Source organism: Macaca nemestrina, chromosome 1 (genome assembly GCF_043159975.1).
Source record: "Macaca nemestrina isolate mMacNem1 chromosome 1, mMacNem.hap1, whole genome shotgun sequence".
NCBI classification, from domain to species: Eukaryota; Metazoa; Chordata; class Mammalia; order Primates; family Cercopithecidae; genus Macaca; species Macaca nemestrina.
This window is the reverse complement of record NC_092125.1, coordinates 61,165,255-61,185,590: the sequence shown is the minus strand read 5'-3', so window position 1 is coordinate 61,185,590 and position 20,336 is coordinate 61,165,255. Positions and strand designations below refer to the sequence as shown.

The window sequence follows — 20,336 nt, the reverse complement described above, 5'->3', positions numbered from 1 at the left end:
GTGGGCACCTTCTCATCCAGGGCCTTGTGGTGCTCAAACAGTGACTTGAGGGCCTTCAGCACCTCCACCTCACTGGAGACTCCCGAAGGTGACTGGGCCTGGCGCTTCACCACAGTCATCCGCAGTGACCGTTCATGGCGGGACACCAGGCACTCCAGATGTTCCAGAAGCAGCTGGCAGGGAGCAAGGGAGGGTGAAAGGGAGGGCTGTAAGCATGTGCCCCAGGGGCTACAAGCAGGGTCCACGTGGTCCTCAAACAGACATGAGTACAGCCATCCCACTGTGAAAACACTGAAATACTTCCAAATGGGCACAGAGCTGCTGCCCCAGCTGATACTACCCAAGCTGGCTGCCCCGGCCTCTCCCCAGCACCCTGAGCTTTCTGTGAACCAGCAACTACAGGTGAAGAGCCCAGTACTGGTGGTTAAATGAGGTACTCTCACCCCAGGATGGGAGACAGGAGGAGGGAAGGATGGGGCTTGAGCTAGGACTGTGCCTGGCCCCACTCTTGCCTGCTCTCTTGGTCAAGGTGTTCACAACACACCCCCATACATGCACACACACGCACACACACACACAAACAAACAAGGTCATCCCCACTTACCCGTGTGTTATTCCGTTCTGCTTTCAACTCTGATATCTCTTCCTCCCGCTCTAGAAGCTGTTCCCGACACATGCTCAGCTCCCGGGTTAAGGTGGCAAATTCCTGAAAACCCCCAAGGCCCCTCAGTGCTTGGGGATTCACCCCCAAAGCAGTGCCTTGCACGCGCAAGTCAGCGATGGGATCCTCTCACCCATCCCCTACTTCCACTACCTCCCCCACAAAATCCCAATCCATCCACACTGCAGGTCAGTAAACCTGTAGCTAGCATGTGCTTCCTCCAGAGGGGTCCACATCTCTGGGTCCTCCATGCATTCCATGTGTTAGAATCCAAGGGAACAGAGTTGTACACAAGAGTGAGAAAGTCACTGAGTCTGCTCTGCAGACCCTTCCCCATCCAGCTACCAATATGACCAGATCACTTCCTCCCTCCCACTTGGCATTTCCATTTCTCCAGGAATTCAATGACATTTTCTTTTAGAAACTGATGGAGGGGAGTTTCGCTTCTGGTTTGGTGGAGTAAAGTCCAAACAGAAACTGATGGATATGAAAGAGGAAAGAGAAGGCCCGGCACAGTGGCTCACACTTGTAATCCCAACACTTTGGGAGGCTGAGCCAGGCAGATCACCTGAGGTCAGGAGTTCGAGACCAGCCTGGCCAACATGGTGAAACCCTGTCTCGACTAAAAATACAAAAATTGGCCAGGCGTGGTAGCGCACATCTGTAATCCCAGCTACTCCAGAGGCTGAGGCAGGAGAATCACTTGAACCCGGGAAGCGGAGGTTGCAGTGAGCACCACTGCACTCCAGCCTGGGCAACAGGGTGAGCCTCCATCTCAAATAAATAAATAAGGGGGAAGAGAAAGAGGTTTTGAAGATAATGTCTGCATGAGTGACCCAGGGAGCTCTTCCAGCCCTATCCCAGGGCTTTGCAAACTGCAAGTAGTTGTTGAAATAAGCAGATCAAAGGACCTACCTACATAGGAGCAAGAGAGCATGCAGACCTGCCCAGTCAGGCTTTCTAGGAGCCCTGCTCAACCAAGCAAGGGCTGTGTCCCAGCTCCCAATGCCAAGGCACTTGCCCTGGCTTTACCAAATATCTATGTACCAAGTATCATTTCTAGAGGGATCCATTTCCACACTGTCAGCCTACCCTCCCACATCAGGACAAGCATACTGGGGTGACAGACTGCTCCCACATTCCAGGCTCATCATATCCTGTTTAGCTAAACATCACCTCCTTGCAGGGAGGTTTTCAAATGAGTGGCCCAAACTCTGTGGATGTCCGAGGTCAAAGAGCAATGCAACAGGCCTCACCCCTGTCCTAACCTGAAGCCTCCCTCACACACCAAGCATTGGTGACCAAAGGAAGAACTCCCAATCCCCTCTCATCACTCCAGACAGGGCAAAAGGGGCTAGAAGGGTTGTGGGAGGGGACAAGGGACAAGAGATGCCAGAGCATGAGAAACCATGAGCCTCTGACATTATTACTCGATTACTGCCTTTCTATCAGGGCCATGGCCAAAGGTGGTCAAGGTCAAGCATCTCACACTCCAGAAGCCCAGGCCTAATGCTGCCTCATCCCTCAGCTTATGCACAAACACAGTCACACTTTCACAGGCACACGCACTCAAGTACACATGCTTGTACCCAGAGACAGGGCTTGACAGCCTGCCACCTAGCCCTACACCATGACACCACCACCAAAAGGCTGGTGCTACCCCCCTCCTGGCCTCAAGCTCAGCAGCTGTCTTATCTCCCTCACCACAGGATATCTGTACCCTCCCTCCCACCTCTAACCTATCTGACACACTGCTATCTACAAATCTCCCAAAGCACAATGCTGTCTACAAACACAGGAGACAGGGTTTCCTCTGTCACCCAGGCTGGAGTGCAGTGGCTCAATTTCAACTCACTGCAGCCTGGGCTCAGGTGATCCTCCCACCTCAGCCTCACGAGTAGCTGGGACCACAGGCATTTGCCACCATGCCCAGCTAATTTTTGGTTTTTTGTAGAGATGAGGTTTTGTCACATTGTCCAGGCTGGTCTTGAACTCCTGACCTCAAGCAATCTACCTCAGCCTCCCAAAGTGCTGGGATTACAAAGTACACCCAGCCTACAAATACAAACTTCTTATCCTGGTTTTCAAACTTCTCTCTCATGTCATTTCCATATTCCCTAAGACCCAGTCAACCTGGATCACCTGCTGTTTCTCCATTTTTTTTTTTTTTTTGAGACAGAGTCTTGCTCTGTCACCCAGACTGGAGTGCAGTGGCACGATCTCGGCTCACTGCAAGCTCCACCTCCCAGGTTCATGCCATTCTCCTGCCTCAGCCTCCTGAGTAGCTGGGACTACAGGCACCTGCCACTAGGCCCGGCTAATTTTTTTTTTTTTTTTTTTTTTTTTTCTTAGTAGAGACGAGGTTTCACTGTGTTAGCCAGGATGGTCTCGGATCTCCTGACATCATGATGTGTCCGCCTCGGCCTCCCAAAATGCTGGGATTCCAGGTGTGAGCCACCACGCCCAGCCTCACCTGCTGTTTCTAAACACCGGTGTGCCTTCCTAATATCACATCTTGGCTCAGTGGACTCCCTCCCCCTAGAAAACCTCTGTCATCACCTGATGAAATTGTAATCATCCTTCAAAGCCCATCTCAAAGGACAAAGCCTTGCTGGGAGCTGTCCAGACTCCCCATGGGGAGGCTCTCTCCCTCTCCAGAAAGCCATTTGGAGGAGTGGTCAAGAACACCAACTTGGGAGCCCATCATTCAACCACAAATATTTGTGAGCACCTATCACATACCAGGTCCTGTGCGGGTCACTGGGGATATAGTGACAAGAAAGACACAACCCCTGCCCTCATGACGCTTCAGTGTGGGAAGTCGAGTAGGCCTGGGATCAAATCTCAGCTCTGCCCCTGTTAGCTGTATGACCTTGAACAAGTTACCTAACCTCTCTGAGCCGCATTCTCTGATCTGTAAGACAGAGGTAACAGTCCTCCCTCCAGGTGCTGGTATGAGAGTCAAATGAGCCAATGTATAGAAAGCACTTAGCCCAAGCCCATCAAAGGCAGCTATTTTTATCACTGATACTGTGCTTAATAACCCTTTTGGGCCTCTCTTATCTTCCTCTGCATTCTCTCCGGTCACATGGGTTGTATGTCTCCTTCCTAGTCTATGAGCTCCTTGGGGGCAGGAACTAGTTCATTCACTCTAGGGCAAGTTCAGAGCCTCGTGCACAGTGAAAGAGGAGGGCCCCACCTGCCCACCTGGCTGCTTCACCAGGGCTCCATATTCTTGTCCACTAAGCATCACTTTTGCGTAAGAAACTCACCCACCCAGGCCCAGCCCTGGTACTCTTCCCCACACACCGGCAAGGGCCTGGCACTGAGGCTTGAGCTCTTCGGCTCCTCAGGGCTGCTTCCCCAACCCCAGCAGCACCCCCACTGGGTCAGGGTAGGCTATGCCAGGGTATTGGAGCCAGCTTCCAATACCCATCTCTCTGCTCATACGAGGGGCGGAGAGGGCCGGATGCTCCCACAGTCAGTGTGAGCACTGTCTCACAGACACACAACCCCCAGCCCTTTCTGGGCCTGGTTATTAGGCAGAATTCACAGTTTCTTTGACAAGCAGAAGCTAAACAGCCCAAGAACCAAACCATCTAGGCTCCCACTCCCTCCTGCATCCCCAGAGCATGTGCCATGCCTAGAATATCTACCAAGTGGGTGATAAGCAGGCATCAGAAGGGAGCTCCCAGGCCAATGCAGTGAGGGAGAAATAGGTGCGGTGGTGAGAAACTTGGCCTCTCCAGGCACTTAGCCCCAGGCTCAGTTCCCACCTCCACCACACACTACCTGGATGGCCACGAACAACTTACTCATCTCCCCAAGCTTTAGTTCCGTGATTTGTACAATAGGATGATGGTGGTAATAGCACCAACTTCAGGGTTATAAGAATTTAGTGGGAGAATCCTTACAAAGTGCCTGGTCCACAGAAAGGACACAGTACACGGGACTACAGGACAGCTAGTGGCTGTGCTGTTGAGGAGTGTGAGACAGGATGTCAAAACATCCGGCCGCTAGACTCAGCTCTGCCCATCATCTTCCATGTGATATCTCTTGCTTTTTTCATCTATGCAGTAATGGAGATGGATGAGATGATCTCTAAGGCTTCTCCCGTCTCTACTGTCTGTGATTCCCCACCCACCACCTCCAAGAACAAGGCACTGGAGAGAAGTAGGCAGGGAGGAGGTTTCTTTCCAGTCTAGGGTGCCACCTACTGGCCGCTTGGGCTCACTGCAGCTGGCACCTATGGTTGCGTTTTTCTATCCACATCAAATTCCATCCATTTCTCCAGGGGAAACCAATTCCAGACTGAGGAGCTTGGAAGTGACAGGGAAAGAATTCAAGTAGAGAGAGGAAGGAGAGTAAATGCTTGGTTAATTCCAATTGTTGATATGCAAATAGACGCAGATGAGCTGAGGGCCCAGTGGATCTAGCAGGGCTAGGGGAGGGAAAGGGGTTAAGCGAGACGCAGGCCTTAGGGCCTTACCTGGGGGAGGGCAGAGTTAAGGTGGCGCTGGAGCTGGTCCCGCTCATGTAGGGCATCCTGGAGCCGGCTCTGCGTGGCCGCCAAGGTCTCCTGACTCTCCCGAAGAGATTCCAGCAACTTCTCCCGCTCGTCCAGCATGTTCACCATCAGCTGCTCGAAGTTGGCGTCAGCATCGGCGCCAAGAGGGGGCCCCAGGGGGTCCCCCTCATTGATTGTGGGCATCACCTCACACATGGTGGGGGAGGGCAGAGCCTTCTCAGCGTCAGGGGACAGGGAGGGACTCACAGGGTTGGCACCTCCAGGGGAACCCAGTGCATGGGTCTCAGAGTGGGCAGTGCCAGGTGAGTGGACAGGTGGGCAGGGGCTTCTCCCATAGCATCAGTTGCTTTTGCTCTGAAAGGGGCCTGGGGTCTGGAGTGCCCCTGTGGAACTGAGCCAGAAGGCCTGGCTTAACTTCTCAGGGCTGGGGCTGGGTGCCCTGTGTCCCCAGACATGCAGACAGCAGCCGAATGTGGCCATGACAGGCAGGGAGAGCAGGGCTGGAAGATGGCCCTTCTCTTAGACTGAGCGCCTGAGGCTGGCAGAGTCCCAGCTGGATCTAGCGACACCCATCGTTTCTGGAGGGCAGTGTGTCTGTGGGAAAAGAAACTGCTGTGAGTACCAACTGGGTGGAGAAGGGCATCGGGGAGGGGGTGGAGCAGAGGAGACAGGACCTGAACTAGAAAGTGGAGGAGAGGGAGGTGCTGGTGCATGCCCCTTCTCCAGGCTTACTCACTCTGATGGCACCTCCTTAGTTCTCCCAAGGAATGCACATGCCTACTGCCCAGCCTCTGCCTCCCCCTGCTCTCCACAGCTGTCAGAAGTGCAGCCGCAGTAGCAGTGGTTCCCCTACCCATGTGGCTCACTGGCCAAATATAGAAATGATTCAGTCAGTGGCAGGAGAGCAGCCGGCAGGATGCCCAGAGTCCTCCTGAGACCTGGGGGTGAGAGGGGAGGAAATAGGGTCTCTGTGCCACCCCCAACCTTTTCCCCATCACTTAAGTCAACCAAGCAAATGCAGATGGGTAGAAAGGACTCTTAGTGGGAGTGGCTGTGAGTCCTAAAGGCTGGACCTCTTGGGGTCATAGGAAACAGGGGCAGAGTAGTTCCTGCCCTGGACACTGGCACAACATGGCTAAGGGTTTGCAGAGGCACAGACTGGGTACTGGGGCAGGCAGAGAGCCCTGACCTGCTGCATTGCCCATAATTCAGAGAGGAGGCTCTGGCTCAAGTCATTCCCCACTTCCAAAACCTGCCAAGGAGGACAGCACACAGGCCTGACAGACAGCAGGCTTGGATTCTGAGTTCACAGCCTCCTACCTCTGGCAGGAACTGAATGATGGAAAGGAACCCAGGGGTGATGTAGAGGTGCGGGGTGCCACTCTCCTAGGGTGGGGCTACAGTGTGGCCCCTATCATGGCTGAGAATCTGCTCCCTCGGCATCATTACCCATTGCTGACACCGCAGAACCCACCAGCGAGGTCAGTTAGCATGTGCACAGCCTGGCTCTGCTGATACGCTGAGCCTGGCACAGGGGGCCCAATGGTCAGAGCAACGGAAGCCAGCGATGAAGTAACGCGGAAGTAACGAGAAAGGCCGCGTGCAGCTGGGGATTTCTCTGCCTGCAATCAGATTCCAACCTCCCTGTCCACATTAGAAAGCTACCACCTGAGTCGTTTTTCAGGGAGGACTGTCTTCAGAGGCCCCAGCAGAAGGAGAGAAGGGGTGTGAAGCCCCCAGCACAGCAATGGGCACACTGGAGGTGGCCCAAAAATGACGTTTTCCCTCCTTTCCTTCTCTTTTATCTTATGGGAGACGCTAGGAAAGCCTTCTGTCCACCCTCAGGGTGAGAATAACAGGCAGACTAGGAGGGTCAGGGTGGACAGGAAGCATCAGGATCCAGTGTGAGGTGAGAGGTCAGACACTGCACAGGCCTGTGGCAGGACTGAACCCAGCAGGGGAACGGCTGGCCTCTCCTACCTGGACCCCCTCCCCAGAGTACTAATGCTCTAGGCAGAAATAGGGGAAAGGAAGAGGGAGACTGGGGAGCAACACGGGGTCTAGATCCAAGGAAAGTTAGTGCACCAGCTTCAAAATTCAGAGCTCACACTCACAGCCCTTCCCAGGGGGGCTCAGAAGTGCAAGCAGGCATGTGGGCGTGCACACACACATGCACTGAGACAGAAACACGGAGACCTAGGACAGATACACACATGGCCACATACACACTCCCATGCATAGAAACTGGACACAAACTCTGGTCAAGGGGATCCTTCCCAAACCAGATGGCCACTGTGGAGGGCAGGGTCCCAGAAGGCTACAGAAGTAAAAAGTAGAAGCTTGGTCTGCCCCCTCCTTTCCCCAGTACTGCTGCTCCCAGGGCAGCCTACTCACACCTCCCTGCCCCTCAGAGCAGCTGTGAGTGGAGAGGAGGGGCTGCTGCCCCAGTCTGTCCAGAGTTGCTGTCTCCCTGAGGCTGATAACAGCCGTTCCCCCAATTCTCCCATCCACCATGCCCAGGCCCCTCCACCCTGAATGCTCCAGCCCTGAGACTGAAAGGCCATATGGCCCCAGCCTACCTCCCCAAGTTCATCCACATCCAGGCACACCACCCCCCCATCTTCCCCCACCCCTCCACACCCACCAAGATGCCATGAGAGGCCAAAAGAGAAGACTAGGCTGGGGAAGTGGCCCCTTGTGGCAAAGACTAACTTTGGAGAAGACTGTAGTGTGCCAGGAAGGAGTTTAGGTACCCCAGGAATGACCCCAGCCCAGCAGATCCCCAGGCAGCCTGCAGCGTAGCATATAGGAAAAAGCTGAGAGCAGGGACTCAGGAGACTAGGGTACAGTCCTGCCACAGATCAGCTGGGTGACCTCAGGCTTGTTACCACCTACTGAGGCTTTGGCTATAAGACAAAACCCACAACCCTGGTTTTGCCTACCTTAGAGGGATGAGCTCATGGCTGGGCAGTAAATGAAGAGTAGAAAGCACCCTGTGATTGCATGGAAGTGTGAATTACCTTAGTGCTGGCCGCCTGTGGGTGGAGTTTTTAAAGCTTCTTACAGGAAAGGGGCTAGAGAAGTTCTCAGGCAGGCAGAACAGAACCTCAGGCTGCCCACTGTGAGGTACTGGCTATCTGGTCCAACCTGGCCTCCCCAAATCCTCCTGGTCATTTTAGCAACTGAGAAGCTGGCTTTGGTTGCTTCTCTTCTCGCTAGCCCTTTCCTGGCCTCTCTCTAAACCAGGTGCCAGGGAGCAACTCCACCTCCCCTGGCCAAATGGCATCATGTAGAGCTGGTCTGGAGATAGCCCAGAGAGGACTGCCAGGCAGATGCCCCTGAGATAACTGTCCAGGACCTCCTGCCCCTGTCCTGTCCGCTGCACAGGCACAGTGAGCAGAAGGGGGCCCCAGGACAGCCACGTGGGGCATCTGGCTCCTTCCGGCTCCTTCTGGCTCCAGGGCCATCTTTAAATAGCGCAATTATCATCTCGGCCTAACAGAAGCCTCCTCAACTCCCGCACAATTTCTAAGTAACACTCACAGGTCCTGATTCAGAGGCGAAAGCTGCCAGTCCCCAAAGCAAGCATTTGCAAGGGGCTTTGCCGGGGAGGAGTGTGGGCAGGCTGTGAAACAGCAGAAGAGGGCTCAAGAGTGAGTGGGTGTGAGTGTGCGTGTAGGGGGTGGGGGATTGGACAAAAAGTAGGCCTTGGGCCTTCAGAAACACAGAAGAGGCAACTTGGGGGCCTCTTTGGCATCCCAAAAGTCACCCCCACCTTTTCCTAACACACAGGAGGGATGGGCACTTGGGTCTGTTGCTCTGGCTGGCCCCACACACAGGCCTGGCTCCCTCCTGCCTACCAGATGGCAGGCCCGGCCATGAAGAGAGCTGGACAAGGGTAAGGCTGCCAGCCCCTGCGGAGACCACAGCCCGGGGCAAGGCTGCTAGGAGCGTCTGAGGGGCTATTCAGCTTGGCAAAAATGGAGCCTCCAGGTGGCAGCTACGAGGGAAAAGGGGAGGGTCAGACACCCGTCCGACTGGAGGTCGGGGGAGGATCTGAGGAAATGCGGAGGGCGGGGGTCTTCCAGAAAAATAACGGTCGCCAGAGCTGCTATGAGTCACTCACATTCACCATGTGCCCAGCACTGTGCTTCCAAATGGTATGAATTATTTTAATCCTCATAATTATTTGCAAGGAAGATGTAATTTTTCTTCCCATTTCACAGAAGTGAGAACTGAGATGCAATGTCATGTAACCAAGTCTATGCAGCTAGTGAAATGAAGAACCAGGATTCAATTCGTCTGTCTCATGCCAAAGAAGGGTAGAAGAAGGAGGAAGAAGAGAGAGGGTAAAGACAACCCCTTCAGACTTCATGTCTCCTCCAACAAACCTTCCCCACCCTCATCAGGGTGATGGCAGCCGGAGGACAGCTCCCCTCAGCCTTCCCTGTCCCTCTCCTCCTCCAGCCTGGGGGAAGGCCTCTGCAGAGCAGCCAAGATGGTCATGAGGCCATGGGTGACTGAAAGGCGCCCCTGGAAGGCCCCGTCCTCCATGCACCCAAATCTCTGCTCCCAGCCCCTAGCTGGTTCCACAGCAAGTTGTAGGCAGCTTCCCTGAGTCCCCCCCACTGCCCCCCACTCCCATAGGCACTGCAGAAACAGACACTCTTGGGAGCCCTCATCCTTGGGACTCTCAGACACTCTCCCCGCCGTGGGCTTGCAGCTCAGCTGCCCATGCCTCAGGCTGCCCAGAAGTTTCTCCTTCTTCCCTGTCCAGCTCTGCACCCCCAGAAGCCTGGCCCTCATTCGTCCTCTCCTCCAGAAATCCAGCCCCACCTCCTCTCCTGCTGCTCCCTAGCCCTTCCCTAGCCCTGCTCACTGAGGCCTGTTCCCAGGGCCCACCTATAGCTCCTGTTCGTCCAGCTCCTCACTGGTCTGCCTCTCATCTCCCTTTCCATGTTGGTCTAGGGAGCTTAGATCACCCTGCTAAGCTCATCTCAAACACCACTTCCTCCATGGAGTCTCTTCTGATCCCTCCAATGTGTGAGATCTGCCTTCCGCTGAGCCAGCGCTGCCCTCTAGTTATACCTCTGTTCGTGGGACTTCTCTTACTTCACATCATCTCATCTGTAGACCCATCTCTGAGTACCCTAACACAGGGCCCTAACACACATGGAACTGAACAGAACTGTGCTGACGGTCATTCCAGGGCAGTCCATCCCTGACTGACTTCAAAGAAGGGGAACTCCAAAACAGGACTGACATGGCCACCTTCTAGGTTCAAGTGATTCTCCCGCCTCAGCTTCCTGAGTAGCTGGGATTACAGGCGCCCGCCACCACATCTGGCTAATTTGTTTTTTGTTTGTTTGTTTGTTTTTGTATTTTTAGTAGAGATGGCATTTCACCATTTTGGCCAGGCTGGTCTTGAACTCCTAACCTCAGCTCTCCGCCCACCTCGGCCTCCCAAAGTGCTAGTATTACAGGCGTGAGCCACCACACTCGGTCTGAAAATTAAACCTTCTTGAGAGCAAGATGGGGGCTGCTCCTGTCTTGAAAGGCAGACTCCAGAGCAGCTGATGATTCCGAAGGCTGTCATGCCCACGGACCATGCAGGTGACCCTGGGAAGATCCTGAATCTCTCTGCGCTTCCATTCCCCATATCCTCTGTGAATGGGGATGATAACAGTACCCACCTCAGACAGCTGGGACACAGGATGTCTACAGTCAGCCTACACAAAGCGCTGAGATCAGCACCCAGCAACACTCCGTAAGTGTTAATGAACTCTCAGCACCCTAGGCTCCCAAAGCGCCTCAAGTCTGGGCCCAATGAACTACAATAAGAAAATTAAACATCTATTCTGGCTACAGGAAGCCATTCCCAGCAAAAAAACTCTCGGAAGAGCCCTACTTAAGAGTTTCCACTGCTAGCCACAGATCCCTTCAAAAGCATCCAGTTCTCTAGGCCCCCGACACGCCTAGCAGTGAGACTTTACCCCTCTGTGCTTCAGGTTCCCAAGTCTGGAAAAGGAACACTGTAACATACAATACACTCTAGCGCTCTCACAGGTTGTCATGAGGCTCAAAGAGGTAACAGACATGAAACAGTTCTGAGAAGTATAAAATGCCGCCCAAGCACAGGTTAGCACCAGCTTCTGAATACACTCAGCCTCCTAATGCCAGGCTCATTCAGGGGACATGGAAGGAAGCATCTGTTCAGACAGGCTCCCCTGGGCCTGAGTCTGTGAAGCCCAGCTCTCCAGCTGCTCCCCAGGAGTTAGACATGGGCCACTTCTTCCCAAGACATGGCCTATCACTTGAGTGAGCACAGAACTTACTGTCCAGACCAGGACTCTCTTGGTTTACAGGGTCATGGTTTAGACAGTAAACCACTGTTAACAATCACACCAGAACACAGGTTTCACCTGGCCATATGGTCACCCTTGTCATTGCCACCCTAGGAGGACTAATGTCAAAACTAATGGGGAAGGCCGGGCATGGTGGCTCATGCCTCTAATCCCAGCACTTTGGGAGGATGAATTGGGAGATTGCTTGAGCCCAGGAGTTCAAGACCAGCCTAGGCAATGTGGTGAAACATCCTCTCTACAAAAAAAAAAAAAAAATTAGCTGGGCACAGCGGCATGCATCTGTAGTCCCAGCTACTCAGGAGGCTAAAGTGGGAGGATCACTTAAGCCTAGGAGATGGAGGCTGCAGTAAGCCAAGATCACACTGCTTACTCCAGCCTGGGTGACAGAGTAAGACCCTATTTCAAAAACAACAACAACAACAAAAACCAGCGGGGAAGGCAGAATTACAAGCCTCTGAGCTCCCACCCGCAAATAGTTCCTCTTCTGAAATACCCAAAATTATAGACATCACACCTACCTCTTTAACTTAAGACTGGGGTTTGCAAGCTAAGCTTTATGACAAAGTACCTTTAGGGGCAGTCCAGGGCCAAAAGGAGGGTGAAGAGGTGTGACAAATTCAAAAGGCTCTAAATTCCCTTTTCTTACTTTAATCCCATCAACTCCAAATCTGTCCGTTTTATGGGACATCTGATTAAGGTTTCAATCGTATAAAAGGATTCCAAGTCCATGAAGAGGTTAGAAAATCCCTAGTTTAAATATTGTCTACAGAAGACCCCTGCTAAAAAAAAAAAAAAAAAAAAAAAAAAACGTTCTCAGAAAGGCTGTACATCAGTGCAACAATGACAACCCTGGGAATGCTACACAAGTAACACCAGGAGCCAACCAACTATTTTCCACACTCCAAATGTCTAATAGAGATCATATAGTTACCAAGCCAAAATATGACTCTGCACCACCGAACACAGACACAGCTTTTGCTAAACTTACATCATTAAGTACATTCCCAGAGAAAACTCTAGGCATCTTCTGCTAATCAGAGCCATTAATCAACACAAATGTCCTCAAATAATGTTTGCAGAAGAAGAAACAAAGTAATAAGCATGGCAAATTTGGAGAATAAAAATATTTCAAAACTAGGGATCCATGTGGGACAAATATTAAACACGATCCTCAAAGTCACTGCATTCGTAGAACAACCCATCAGATTAGGGAGCCATCGCAGAGCAGAGAAGAGGACGGTCCAGAGTGCTAATAGGCACCAGGTGTAAAAAGTCCAGAGTACAGAACTGCAGGGAGGAATGTAGGCATCATACAAAATGTGCATTTGTATGTGGTCACAGAAGTGGAGGGCAGTTTGAAAAGAGAATGGGGGGGTGTCATGTGTCTTCATGCAACAGAACGTGTGTGTCATCGTGAGAATGCATGGTATATATGTGTGGCAAAAAGGAAGAGAAGCCAGCACAGTAGTAGTTCATACCTCGGGCATAAGCCCTGGGCTCAGTAGCACTTTGGAAGGCCAAGGCAGGGAGATTGCTTAAGCTCAGGACTTTGAAACCAGCCTGGGCAACATGGCAAAACCCCATCTCTACTAAAAATACAAAAACTAGCTGGGCATGGTGGCATGCACCTGTAGTCCCAGCTAATAGGGAGGCTGAGGTGGGAGGATCACTTGAACACAGGAGGTTGAGGCTGCAGTGAGCCATGATCATGCCACTGCACTCCAGCGTGGGCAATAGGGAGAGAGAGGGGGAAAGGGGCAGAGAGAGAGCGTGTGTATGTTGTGTGTATGTCTGTGTGTAAAGTTATGGTCATAAGTATGGTGTCCTGAGAGCATAAGCATGAGAGCAAGTAGGTGTATAGACTCATGACAGTGTGTAGATGTGTGTGGTCCTAAGTACATCAGGGCTCATGACTGCATATAATTGTGGTCATGAGAATACACGTGTGGGTACACAGCCATGACAGTAAATGTGTATGTTCATACATGCACAAGCACCTGGGATTCATAACATCACACATGCTCACAGGAGCACATGGGGGCTGTGAGAGCTTGTGCCAGCATGCGTGTGTGATCATGAAAGTGTATTGGTGGTCATGAGACAGTGTAAGTCCATGTGTGGCCTTGAACCTGTGTGAGAAGGTATGAGCGAGAGAGGAGGGAGGGGGTGATACTGAAAGAATGAAAGCTCCACTAGCTCCAGGTGCTCTGCCCCAAAGTAGGACCAAAAATTTGGGGCGTTCCACAACTAGCCTAGTTTGAGCTGAAGTCATGGAACTGGGGCCACCCCAACTTTCTACCTACCCTCACCCATCGGGGATGCACTGCACCATCTCCCAAGCCCAGGCCTCCATGTCCATGAGATTGTTGGGGTCGCCCCCCTGCATGTCCCAAAATGCTCACTCCTCACAGAACAGCTCAGGCAAAGCTCCAGGCCCGGCCCCACTCCCCAGGCCTCCAGTCCCAGCAGCGCTCCTCTAGGCCAAAGGAGAGCCATCTTCTGAAGCAGCTGCCGAGGCCCTCTCCCATCCAGCCTCACCCCACAGCTGGACTCAGAAGGGCTCTCGGAGGTCACAAAGGCCACCTCCCACCCTGTGTGGGAGTTTCTTTCACAACATCCCTGGCAGCCCAGTCTTGACCTGATTATCCTTCAGGAACAAGGAGCTCACTATCAAATGAGGAAGGTTTCATCGTTCTAAGGAAGCTTTTTCTTCCATTGAATGGAAAACCCATCTCTCTTTGAAATGACAGTTATCTATCTGAAGACAGTGGCCATGAAGGCACATCAAGTAGATCTCTAACTTATGAGCATTCAACTCTAACAGCTGGGTGAAATAAGCAGTAAAGGCCTCTAAAATCAAATCGGCTATTTCATCTGACACTTTACTACAAAATTATATTGTGCATATGTACTCTTTGTAAAATCACTGTACAGTAGTATATACAGTATATATTTACATGATATAAAATACGTATATACCATACTATACATTCATATTACTGTTCAGGGTTATAAATCCATTTGCCATGCTTTATGAGAGACTGGGGAGTTTTCACTTCATCTACTGCCCACTGCATCTAATGCCCCCACAGGGATGTAACACCAGTGTCCTGGGTCCCCAGAGGTTTCGCTGCTCCAGGTTAAATATCTCCAGTGGCAAGGAGGCCCTGCTTCATGGAACTCGGGATCAGAAGACAGACCTCTTCAATTCAATCCAACAATCACTTACTGAGTGATTTCCATGCATCCGATACTGTTACGAAAGCAAAAGACATGTAAGACAGAAAGTCCACAGGCTACTTGAGAGAACACAGATACACATGTAATCACTGGACAGCAGTACAGAGAAGCACGTGACCAAACACTCAGTCTCTGGCACAGTCAGGGGGTCAGTGCTGAACACCACTTGGAGTTTGACCAACTGAATTAACTGGTGGCAGCTTCTCCTCCAGCTCTCTCAAAACGAAGCAGCGCCAGCCAAGGCCTCTCAATCACCAAGTGAAAGGCAGGTGGCTACTACATGCTAGAGCTGACTTCACCTCGGGGGATGGAGATACGTGAAGGAGGCCCTGAGGTTGCAGCACCCGAGCCTCTCTGAAAGCAGAGCAATGAGCTGGGCAGCAATCGTGCTTCTTGTGCCAGCAGCCAGGCAACAAGCGGGGAGGCCTCAGGCTCAGCCCAGCCCTGGAGTCTCCTGCCATCCTCGCTTAGAGCTCCTTCCCCCACTGCTGTTTCCCCCACCAGCGCTGTCCCTGTGACATTCTCAGTTGCCTCAGGCCCCTCCCAGTACAGCAAATGCAGAGGGTCCCCTAGAAGCAGCCCCTTCCACAGTACATCGAGGACCATGGTCCCTCTGAATCCTCCACTCTGCTGGCCACCCGAAGTGCCACGCTCCTGTGAGCCAGCACCGTATGCCCTCCAGAGCTAATTATAGGTCAGTGAGCTAGCAGGCCAGAGGGGGACAGATGGTGACTTCATGTGGCTGCAATACACACTTGTCCCTCCCTCTGACCCCACTCCCTCCCCTCCATTTCTCTCAATTCCCTATGTGGGACCCAGACTTTGAGGCAGTTTTCACTCCCTCAATCCTCCCTGCTCCCCACCACTTCTCCTCTCCAACACAAGCACAAGCACACACACTCACGCATGTGCACACACATGCACGTGTGCACATACACGCACACACACTCCTCCATACCACTCAATTGCCATGCCTGTTTCTACAGCAACTCACCTATGGAGCCAACACAGTAGGGCCTAAAGCCCAGGGGAGAATGTCCTTGGCATTCGAAGGCCTCGGCTAGCCGCCCGTATCTTAAAACCCCCTTAGCACCCAGCTCCCTGGCCCTGCTGAGCCTTCATCCCCACCTCATCACCACCACAGCCTGACTACTCATTCTCTTGCCTAGCTCTAGCTCTGCCATCCTCGGAGGCTCCATGAGGAACTACAAGCCATCCCTGACAACTCTTTTCAACTCTTAAGATTTCAGCAATCAACTCAGAGACGAGACCCAGGAGCCTGGCTGCCTGCCATGCCCTGCCCCTCCAGCCCTCCTTTACAGCCCAGCAGCCAGACCTCATGCACTGCACAGTTCTGACATCATGACATGCTCAGCAGCACAAACCCCAACCCCACTGGATAAGAATTCCCTTCCACGCCCTCCTCCCCCACACTCTTCCATCTTCCAGAGATGGCGTCTCCCACAACGCAGAGTGTCTAGGACATTCTTGGCCCCCAATAACCATTTTGTCATTCACTATCTCCTTACTTGGAGATACCATTTATCCCAGGAAGCCTCCTCAAACCTCAGGACAAAATCTGAGAAAATAACCAAGGAAAATCATTCAAGCTGCCCTTTTGCTTAGGCAGCGTCCCTGGGACTACCTGGCCAGTTAATAGTGGTAGGGGGTGTGTAGGCTACAGTCTAGTTCAGACAGCTGCTTGAAAGTACGTGGACACATTTCTTTCTTTTTCTAATCCAACAGTAATGTAACAGAATGGGGGTGGGGGGTGAGGGAGGTGTTAACAGAATACCTACTATGTGTGCCTACTATGTGTACCTTTCAGCTGCTCCGTGGCTGTAAATTGCCTTCAGAAGACCTAGCACCGAGCATAGTATCCGGCAGATAGTAGGTGTCCAATAAATGTTTGCTGGATGTTGAACAAAGTACTAGGTACCAGATCCAACAACTCTGGAAAGGACTATGGGAAATCCCCGGAACCTGGCTCCTGGAGAGGACCCTTAAGCGCACACCAGGAAGGGATCTCCCTGCTAAGCAAAGGCTCCTTAACCACTTGCTCTCCACACAGAACGGCCTCAACTCTTCCGCTCCTCTGATGGAAACTACCAGCACACCTCTCCTCAAAGGTGACATCAGCGCCTAGTGGCACCTTGTCCTGGATCCCTCTTCTTTCTCAAAAAAAAACCACCTACACCATGTCTCCAAGTCCTCCAACCCGACCTCTCTCTTCCCAACCACCATCAAAACCTCAAAATCTGTGCTAGAAAACATCCCTACTGTGTGGACGTCAGTCAGCACCCCACTCCCACCCTCCAGTTCAGGCACCTCTATTCCAGCCCTCTTTTCCTGTTGCGCCCACCCCTGTCGCCACCCCCACCAGGCCTCGGGTTGGCCGCTCCTTCCACCCCACCGCCCTGGCACTGCGGAGATGGGGGCATCTCTGGCACAGACTGAGGCTGGCAGTTCGAGGAATGGAGAGCTAGCAACAGGAACAGGGGTGCTATGAGGAACGCGGGAAGGATTAAGACCCCCGCGAAGAGCGAAGACCTCAGCTCCTCAGAAGCGCGTCCCCAAAGGAGTGGGGTTAGCCTTGGAGCCGAGAGGCGCTTTTTCTGACTCTCCTGGAGGGGAAATGGGGGCGCAGTCTGCTCCGTTCCCACCGGGAGACTCGCCAACTCGGCCCCCTCCCCCGAAGCCGATGGAGCAGAGGGCGCACCCCACACCCTCCCCGCAGATCGGGCATCGCCCCCATCTTCACCCCCAAGGGCACAGGGCACCGCAAAGGCTGGCGAGGGGCGGCGGGGGGAGCCGTACCGACGCCTGCCGGAGACAGCACATGGGGAGTCAAAAAGGGCTGTTTCCTGAGGCACGATAGACGAGACCCCTCCCCAAACTGTCGAGGGGAGTTGGAGGTGGGGAAAAGACGCATCCTACCCCAGTCCAAGCTCTGGGCGCTCACCTGCCTGCAAATGCCGAAGGCCAGGCAGCTAGGCTCGGAGGCAGCAGGGAGCCGCCCCCGACCGGTGCAGACCGACACGTCCTAGAACCGAGCCGGCGCCGAGGTAGCTGCAACCTCCGCCGCCCAAGCGCCCGGCCGCGAAGCCCCGCCCCCTTCCTCCGTGGACAACCCCCCCAGGCTCCGCCCCCTGGGCGGGGCCGGGCTGCCGCGCCCGAGGCCACGCCTCCCGCCCCCAAGCGCCTCCGGTCCCGGCACGTGACGAGAGCGCCGCTTTGAGGCTGCGCGCCATCTTGGTTCAGCCTTGGAGGTGGCAAAGTGCCAGGGTTTTACCCTGCAGGAGGGTCTCAGGTCACAGGAGTGCTGCCAACATTCTGCCCCCTCCCTCTGAACTCGCCCCTGTTCCGAGTCTAACAGCCTGTTCCCTAAATTGGCCTTAGTCTCGGCCTTGTAATTGTTGTCAATAGTTTGCCACCTTTCACACTTGCTCTCTCCTGCCCATTACTTGCTTTTCTTTTGATCGCACCCGTTTTTTAAGTGGGGAAACTTGATATCCAGATACTACATCTGTAGTATGCAGTTCAGTGAATTGTGTCGCTTGCCTTCAGGCACCTGGCTGTTCTAACACTGTTACTACAAAATGGTTTGTCTATTACATATACATAGTATGAAAACAAGTCTCAAATGCCAGAATTACTGACTGACAAATTTTAGCTAAGCCTCTCCATTTTCCTGAATTGCTCCCTTACCCTGCCCCCTGTGGCTATTAATGCATCTTTTCCATCTGCTTTGTGAAGTTTCATCACAGTGTGCCTACTCAATCCTTTACCAATACCCAGTAAGCACCACTAAAAGTGTGAACAATTTCTATATACATGCAATGTGTTCACGTGTATGTATTTATAGACATATACACAGCATGTTCTGTATCAGCAGCAAATGCCATAGCTGAGATCAATGACACATACAACCTTCTCTCATTTAACTTCCACCCTATATATTCACCATTTGGCATAATTTCCTTGCGTCTCTTTGAAGACAGGGAAATCTGGGTAATTCTGATCTGAGGGGTGGTAAGTGAAGCTAAATTGGTGACTTTGAACAACACAGCCTTCAACTGCATAGGGCCACTTACATGCAGATTTTCTTCCTTCCCCGCCACCCCTGAGACAGCAAGACTACCCCTCCTCTTCTTACTCGTCAGCCTGCTCAACATGATGACCCACTTAATGAACAGTAATTTTCTCCTCTTTATGATTTTCTTCATAACATTTTTTTCTCTAGCTTATTTTATTGTAATAAGGTATATACTACATATACAAAATACACATTAATCAACTGTTTGTGTTATCAATAAGGCTTCCAGTCAACAGCAGGCTACTGAGTTTTGGGGCAGTCAAAAGTTATAGCAGATTTTCAACTGTGTGAGAGGGTCTGCATCCATAACTCTCACAGTGTTCAAGGGTCAATTTATGTTGCTTGACTGACAGAGCAAAATCCCGGTATATATTTATATATATATGTTATATATTTATATATATGTAATATATAACATATACATATGTTAAGTTATAAAGCTGTTTTTAACCTGTAGTCCAGAAAGTTCCAATTCTTCTTTGGGTGGTCTGGGGTCCTCACCAAAAGGAAATCCCTGAGACACTTCACGTCCTGTCACTAACAAAGCATGCATCATGCTAGAAACAGCAACTCAGTCAATGCAGAGGAAGGCTGAAGCCAAGATACACTGATAACACATTTTACCAAGTGTTTGTCAATATTATGCTGAGAGAAGAGAGCTGAGGCAGTATCTAGTACTGTATCTGTCACTGTACCATGGAATTTGACACAAAAAACTCAGAGCTGAGTCAGAATACAATTATTAAGCCAAATTTATTTCACCCCCTTTTTAAAGGTACTCCTAAGCGGGGAACAATGCACCAAGACACTCCTGCTCCATGGCATCTTTAGTTCAGGCAACCAGGCAGGGACTGTGCTTCTCTCCTCCTGCCTCAAAGAGGCAACTTTTCATTGTAGAGATTTGCAAAGTGCTCATTGTCCTTAGGCTTTTTGTCTGTTATCACTTAAATGCCCAAATTCTGTTTTTGACCGACCCAGGCTCACTCTTGTATTACCACCCTCAACGTGGGATAGGGTTAGCTGTTAGGAGCAAAATTAAGCAGATGCTTTCTAAGAATATTCCTGGGGAAGATGGTAAGGAAAAAAAACCCCCGCAAATTTAGCAGTTTGCCTCAAAGATTCTCCTCCACAAGATTTTCATTTTTAAAGAATATTGTCTTAATGCCCACCTCCTGGCAATATCCAGGTAATATCCAGCTCACTGGTTAATTTTGGATGTTGGAGGATGGGAGGAGAGACAAGCAGCAAGGTTTTCCTCTTAGCAAAACAGAAAAATGTTTGTGATCCTCTTCTCAGAGTACACCTGAACAACAGGAGTCATCTGAACAGGAGGACATAAGCATTTCTGCATGAAGACCAGGCTTCTGTAGGCACACAGGATGACGGCAGAAGCAGCACAGTACAGGGCAGAGCAAAGTCGCTAAGTGCTTATGGTTCAAGAGGCTG

At 51.9% G+C, this 20,336-nt stretch overlaps 1 protein-coding gene across 14 annotated transcripts in view; it reads right to left on the bottom strand.

The window, feature by feature from the left end:
* The window catches only part of LOC105484759 (PTPRF interacting protein alpha 4), a 52,729-nt gene extending 34,820 nt beyond the window's left edge, over positions 1-17,909 (bottom strand). For 11 of the 14 annotated variants that reach the window (XR_989200.3, XR_011612859.1, XR_011612860.1 and 8 more), the window contains exons 1-4: positions 17,757-17,909; positions 5,151-5,783; positions 605-706; positions 9-173 (exon numbers count right to left, since the gene is read on the bottom strand). Coding sequence is in view for 5 of the 14 variants with exons in the window: in XM_011746686.3 (XP_011744988.1) it covers positions 9-173; positions 605-706; positions 5,151-5,384 (501 nt within the window). In the remaining 9 variants the exon portion in view is untranslated. Of the gene's footprint in view, positions 1-8; positions 174-604; positions 707-5,150; positions 5,784-8,131; positions 8,153-8,209; positions 8,494-15,788; positions 16,078-17,756 lie in introns of those variants that run through there. The other 3 variants (XR_011612853.1, XR_011612852.1, XR_011612857.1) reach the window with 3 other exon arrangements.
* Positions 17,910-20,336: the final 2,427 nt, after the last annotated feature.